Genomic DNA, 7242 nt, shown 5'->3' with positions numbered 1-7242 from the left:
TATGGGAGGGCCTGGAGCTAAAGGATAACTGGTAAACTAAACTATTAGGTTATCATCGGGGTCCGGGTTTACCATGGGAAAAATGGAGAAAACCATGGATTCCCTGGGTTGTTTGTTTTTATCGGAGAAAATGTGGCTTTCCCTCTAGCAGAGAAATCCACGGATTCTCTGCTTTTGCAAAGAGCTCTTGCAGGCTGGTACAGCTCCAGCCCTTCACCCCTTGAGGTAACTGGCTATGGGGCAGGGCTGGGAAGGATGGTTGGGGCTGAGGGAGCGGGGGTTGCTACCATTCTCAGGTGGCATACCGCAGGTGGGAGCAGGGCCAGGGGGTGAGGGCAGGGGTGCCCCTCTGTGGGGGGCCTTTGTGGGCTGCTGTTGCTTACTTGTGGGGCCGCTTGTGCCAGTGGTGATGGCCGCTACGTACAAAACCACCTGCTGCTGCTGTGAAGCTGTGCTTGGAGCTGTGCAGCAGAGTGGCAGCGGCAGTGTGGTGGCTGCCATGCGGCGTGGGATGGTGGTGGGGATGGTTGTATGCCACCTGGCCCCCACCGCACTGCTGCTCTGTGGCTGGCTGCACAGCTCCGGGCATGGCTCTGCAGTGGCACAGGGAGGTTTTGTAGGCCCCCCCCGTCAACATCCCTCATTGCTGCTGCAGAGCTGGCCACGGGGCTGTGCAGCTGGCCTCATGCAAGCTGCCTCCTCCCCTTCCCTGTGGAGGTGGCCGGGCAGCATGTGTGCGGCCTGCACATGGCATGTACCACCACACTGCGCCTTGCATCGCTTGCCTGCATAGGTCCCCACAGAGGGGCCCCCTGGCCCTGCTTCAGGCTGCAGTGTGCTGCCTGGGGCTGGCAGCACCCCCCACTCCCTTGGCTCCCAGCCCTGCCCCACAGCCCCTAAGCCCCACTTACCTCTAGGATCCAGGGGTGAAGGGCATGGCTCTGTGGTGGCAGTGCTTGCCCAGAACAACAACCCAGCCAGCACACAGCCGCCGCCACCACCCTGTGCTGCCATGGAGCCATGCAGCTGGTCATGGGGCATAAGCAGCGGTGCAGTGCCGGCCGCTGCATGCCAGCCCCCCTTTCAATGCTCCAGCCAGGCGGCACGTGTGTGGCCCGTACACAGTGGTTGCCACTACACTGCGGTGCCCTGCGCCACTTGCCCACAAAGTTGTGCAGGTGGCCGTGGGATGGTAGCGCAGGATGCAGTGGCAGAATACTGTGGCGGCCTCCATGTGCAGACCCCCTCTCAGGCCAGCCGGCATGTATGGCCCGCAGAGTTGCACCCCTGCCCTTGCCCCCTGGGCCTGCTCCTGGGAGTGGGCACAAAGGCACACTTCCCCCCCCCACATGCGCACGCATCAGGAGGGCTGTTGAGGCTTTAGGGGGGAGTGCCGGGGCACCAGCAGCGCTGGGGAGGCCTTTAATTTTTATCACAGATTTTTGGTTTTTAATTGGAGAACTTGCATGTTTTAATCAAAGATTAAAATCAAAAGATCCCTGGTTATCACGGCTCTTATCAGGTAAACGATTAAGCGTTTAACCTTTCGCACTTCTAACTTCGCTATTGCCAGCTACTCTTCCTGACTTTAAGTGAACTAATGGGGGGTGGGAAAAGTTCTGTGTTCTAAACTAGACCATGTATTTCTAGGTCTCATTTTTAATTTTGCCTGCTTCTAGTGGTTGGACAGGACAAATGTCTGCATAAAAACGTGAAAACACAGGGACTGGTTGCATCTCAAAAGGGAGCTGGTCTGGGTTGACTTCCTCCTAAAATGCCTGTGATTCTAATAAATAAACTGTCTGATTTTAACTGAGAAAGCATCTACTTCTTTAACTTAGTTATAAGCACCCCATGCTAAACTTTTAACCCATTACTTTAAAGTTACTCCAACTAAAATTCCTTTTTTCTCCTTATTTAAAAGGATCAATTTCATGACAAAACACCCTATACAATCATGTTTGGTCCTGATAAATGCGGAGAAGATTATAAACTGCACTTCATCTTCCGGCACAAGAACCCCAAGACTGGCAATTATGAAGAGAAGCATGCAAAGCGTCCAGATGCAGATCTGAAGACCTACTTTACTGATAAGAAGACCCATCTTTACACTCTTGGTAAGGAACCTGTAAAGCTTGTTGGTATCAAGACAAGTTGAGCGGGGAGGGGGAGCTCTTTTGGGGAGAGGGGTGGTGCAAGGAGCAGATCATCGGAGGCTCTTTGTGCAAGAAACCATGGAGTAAAGAGCACATACTGATGAAACTCTGACAATCTGAACTTTGGTAAAGGAAACATGAATAAGCAAATTTATATTTAAATACAGCATGCACTCAGTTACTTTGTAGATTATTTGGACTATTAAATAATAATAAATATAGTAACACTATATCTGTATTACTGTTAAAAGAGTAAGCTCTAAAATTTGATAAGGGGTGTCGAGGGGGTTCGTAAAAATGTTGGATCACTCTTAAACTTTAATTTCCTGTCCCAGGCCAGATCTAGAATACAGGTCAGTCGCATCTTACGCCAGGGGTTAGGTGCTGAAGTCGGCGTGTAAAGCGAAAATCGGTGACTATACGTGGGGTAGGAGGGGGAGCGGGGCTTGAGTTTGCATGCGGCGCTGTGCTTAGAGCTGTGCGGCCGGCGGCAGTGGTGCAGCGTGGGGTGGTGGTGGGGATGGCTACATGCTGCCCGGCCACCACCATGCTGTTGCTGCCGCCTGGCAGCTGGCCACACAGCTCTGGGCGTGGCTTCATGGCAACAGCGGGAGGTTTTGAAGGCAGTGGCCGTCACCACCATAATGGGCCTCCAGGTAAGCGGCAGTGCTGCGTGCAACCTCAAGCCCCGCCCCCCTCCCACCCTGCTTGTAGTTGAATTCGTGCAAGTTAAATGCACAGATGATGCGACTGACCTGTATGTGGTTCCTTGCAGACTAGATCCAGCTCGGGGCATGGAGTGGATGCAGTGGCAGCTCCAGCTCCTATTGCATGCTGTATGCCCAGTGCTGGAGCAGGAGCTGCTGCTGCTTGCATTTTCATGCTGAGGTTGCAGCTCTGGCTCCAGCATGGAGGACACAGCAGCGACAGTTTTGGTTCCAGGTCTGGCAAATGGTCACAGACATGCAGCAGAGCCAGTGGCTGGGAGCTGTTGCAGTGGCAATATGTGAAGAGGCTGGAGGGTGACTAGAGTTGTCAGCTGTTGCTCACCCTCCTGCCACCAACCACCACGTCCACTCTGCAACAGGGCCCCCACCAGTTGTGCTTCCCAACTTCCTGTGGCCCATCAGTAGCCTGGCTGGTCGGACACAACAGCTCCACGGGCTGTATGCTTGATACCCCTGCTCAAAAAAAAAAGTATTTCTAGATCGCTTCCTGCCCCTTGGGCAGGGGCTGGACCCGATTATCTTACAAGGTCCCTTCCAGCCCTAATGTCTATGAAATATTGTGTGTGTGTGTGTTTGCTCCTCTTTTGCAAGCAGCTCAATTTTTGATTTGGTCTTTGTGTACATTTTAGCGTACTGTTCTAAACTTAAGGTTCTAAGATATTGTAAAATCAAGTGGAGAAAAATCCACTGGAAAAGGTGGGTCAGAACATTGATTTATAGTAGGTACTTGAAGGCTGTTGGACAAATGTCCTTTCCATGGACTGCAGCGTAGCATAGCCTAGTACAGTGGAGGCCCACCTTTTGTGGTAGATGTGCCACAAATTAGCCCTGCACCCTTCCCCTTTCTTTGCCTGATCTACTTCACAGCTTTCTGTTCCCAACTGTGCTCCTTGTCTGAACTCCTGTTCTACCTTCTGCTTCCTGCCCTATCTGCTGCTATGTTGCCTGTCCCCTACTCTAATCTGTGGGGTGCCACACAGTGTCTGTGCCACTTGTAGAATTCATGCTGCAGGTCGGCCAACCCAGGTCTAAAGCATCAAATTTTGGGTTTTGGTATCTGGAAAAAAATTCCTTTTTTACAAGCAGTGTAATGGGGAAGAACACAACTCCTTTCTGATATAACAGATCACTTTTTAGATGAGGTAGGCATGCAGAGTAGGACTCTCCATAACTAAACATTTAAGACGAGTTTGGTTCCTAGGCTTATTTTCCCCTTGGCATTGCTACTTGTGGAGGTAGGTTCAGTCACAATAATTGTCTTGAGGTTTGAAGCTTGGGGAAGGATGATGTAGAAAGATGAAATGGTATCTTCTGGACTCTTCTCTCCTCCCTTCTTTTTTTTTATTGTAAAAAGTTCCAACAGATTTTTTTTTCCTCTTTCTTTCAGTGTTGAATCCTGATAATAGCTTCGAAATTTTAGTTGACCAAACTGTTGTGAACAGTGGGAACTTGCTGAATGACATGACTCCTCCTGTGAACCCACCCAGAGAGATTGAGGACCCAAATGATGAGAAACCAGAGGACTGGGATGAAAGGCCAAAGATCCCAGACCCAGATGCTGTTAAACCAGATGATTGGTGAGTAGCTGAGGAGATGAATGTAGCCAGATAACAATGTGTAAGTAACTAGAGACTGCTTTAGATCTGCAGTAAGTGTGGTGGTTGTGTGTGTGTTGGGGTTTTTGTTTGGGAGTTGGGGGTGATGAGGGGGTTGTCTCTTACCTTGTCACTGTAGCCAGTTGAGTTTGAGTACAAGTCTAACATTCCAGACCTGTTCAGCTGTACTGACTGGCAGATGATTTGCAGATTGAATGTAGGCTGTTTGGAGGAGTGTGTGTCACAGTTGAACTGGCTTACTTGAGCAAATGTGGTAACTGATCTTTTTCGGTCAAGTCCCTTGCTTAGCTGTGCACTTGCTTCCTTTGATCAAGTGTGGTATGGAATGCTACAACATGACAATTTTAGTCCACGGGAATCAAACTGCTTAGATCTGAAATCTGCTTAGGTGTCTGTAGTGTAGTGTTAAGAGCTCTGATCAGTTCCTTTTTAAGTGAAATGTTTTTGGCATAGAGTAGACAATAGAAAATTTCCCTCTCCTTCAAGGGATGAAGATGCTCCTGCAAAAATTCCAGATGAAAATGCTGTGAAGCCAGAGGGGTGGCTGGATGATGAACCAGAATATGTAGCAGACCCTGATGCAGAGAAACCGGACGACTGGTATGTTGACTGTGGCTAGACTCGGATTTGTCTGTCTTTGTATAATGGGTAATTGCTGTAGCTCAGGTTACCAAGTATGTTTAAAAACTCAAAGATATTGGGGGGTCAGGAGCATGACTGTGCTTGCAAGTAATTGTGCACTAAACAAACCGATGGGGAAACTGGTTATTGCAGGCTAGCATAATTAGGATGTGTAAAGTAAAAGTAAGGCAGGTCTGAGTAACAGTCGTGGAACACAAAGCTGTTCTCCTGCAGTATCCTTCAGCTGTCTGATCACACACCCAAGATTGGAAGCTCCTTAACGAGGGCTGTCTTTCTGTCTACTGTTATGCTTCCCATCCATGGATCTGAGCAACACTTACATTAAAATACACAATCCCCACTTACTCAGTAAGGATATGGCCTTTGCAAGGAAGCAGACCTTTTTCTTTCTGTTGAGATTCTTGAAACTGAGGCTTTCTTTCCCAGGGATGAGGATATGGATGGAGAGTGGGAGGCACCTCAGATTGCAAACCCCAAATGTGAGTCAGCCCCTGGTTGTGGTACTTGGCAGCGTCCTATGATTGATAATCCCAACTACAAAGGCAAATGGAAGCCTCCTGTGATTGATAATGTGAACTACCAGGTAGGTCTCAAGCTTTTGCAGAAATTTCTGGCCAGTGTTAGAACATTTTTACCTCTTTTAGATGTACTAGTTTAAGAAATGCAGAATGTTGGAACTTGTGTCTCAAAACAAGTGGCCAGAACTGCCAATGTCACTTTTGTCCTTGTGCCTTTTTTAAAGTGGCTTCACTTGGGGAGGGCTCTTTCACTGTAGTGGATTATTCTGGACTGCAGTTCTTACCCCTTCTAAAATTAAAAAACTTTCTTTAAAAAGGGGAGGGGCAGGATATGGAGGGGGAGAAGTACATGAGGGTGTCTTTTGTGAGAATAAGATAAAATTGAACCAAAAGTAATCATGCTCCTCCACCTCCCTTGCCCTCCCAGTCTTCCAACCCAACTTGGGCTGTTTCTGAATGGAAACTTTTGTGTCTTGGTGTGTGATACTGAATCTTTGGTTGTTTTTTGTTTTGTTTTGTTTTTTTAACAGGGGATCTGGAAACCTAGGAAGATCCCAAACCCAGACTTCTTTGAAGACTTGGAACCATTCAAGATGACTCCTTTCAGTGCTGTGGGACTTGAGCTGTGGTCAATGACATCTGACATTTTCTTTGACAACTTTATCATCTGTATTGACCGAGCAGTAGCTGATGATTGGGCCAGTGATGGGTGGGGTCTGAAGAAGGCAGCTGATGGTGCTGCTGAGGTGAGGAGCAAAAGCTTAGCTTTCTCTTATAAATAAATACCAACTACCTGCTTAGAGTACCTTCCCTCAGCTTTGTAGGCTGGATTTTCATTGATCCTGGTATTTTAGGATACAGGAACATATCCAAAAAGTGCATATGAAATTAACCTAATTAGAGCTGTGATAGCTAATTAAGCCCATCACTTTTATCATGGACACAATGACTCCTGGAAGCCTTTTTCAGTAGTTACAGCTCCTTTCGTACAAAATCATGTTGATGGTCTTTTTCATAAGATAACCTTGAAACATGAATAGTTTCTAACAAACTTCTGTAAATAAATAGTGCTCTTCAAATAACAGGTGACCTATAGTTATCTTTATTTCAAAATTAGGCAATCTTAAATTGTGTAGTTTGATCCAAACAACTTAAGTATCCTCTCATGGACTTCTGTTGTGAATGTAATGGTTTGAGGTGTTTCCACCTAATACAATTTTTCATGCTATTGGAACTATGAGTGTAGGTCTTGACCATCCTTCCAGTTCATGAACATTCATATATTAGACTCTTTAGATTAAAGTATGCAAATACTCTTCCACAGCCTTGAATTATGAACAATAAAATCATTCTTAAGATGGCTGTTTACACAGAGAGAGCTTACATAGACTTCCAATATAAATGATGGCAATCTTCTTAGGAAGCTGTCCCTAACTGGAAAGTCTGAATCTATGGTTGCTAGTCCTCCATGGATAGCCATGTAACTCTTTTTTCTTGCTCTGCTGAAGCAAAAGCTAAATACAAGTGTTTGGGATTTCTTTTCTTTTTATTTTGTAGCCTGGTGTTGTGGGCCAAATGATGG

The 7242-nt window shown here is 47.2% G+C and overlaps 1 protein-coding gene across 1 annotated transcript in view; it reads left to right on the top strand.

Moving 5' to 3' along the window:
• CANX (calnexin) overlaps positions 1 to 7242 on the top strand; it is a 16547-nt gene that overhangs the window by 6433 nt on the left and 2872 nt on the right. Inside the window, 6 exon segments of the mRNA XM_006026828.3 lie at positions 1925 to 2117; positions 4272 to 4461; positions 4987 to 5100; positions 5569 to 5725; positions 6191 to 6406; positions 7218 to 7242. The exon segment at positions 7218 to 7242 is cut by the window's right edge and continues 17 nt beyond it. Coding sequence (XP_006026890.1) covers positions 1925 to 2117; positions 4272 to 4461; positions 4987 to 5100; positions 5569 to 5725; positions 6191 to 6406; positions 7218 to 7242 — 895 coding nt within the window.

The sequence above is a fragment of the Alligator sinensis genome, unplaced genomic scaffold (genome assembly GCF_000455745.1).
Source record: "Alligator sinensis unplaced genomic scaffold, ASM45574v1 scaffold741_1, whole genome shotgun sequence".
Lineage (NCBI taxonomy): Eukaryota > Metazoa > Chordata > Crocodylia > Alligatoridae > Alligator > Alligator sinensis.
This window is presented reverse-complemented; position numbering and strand designations above follow the sequence as displayed.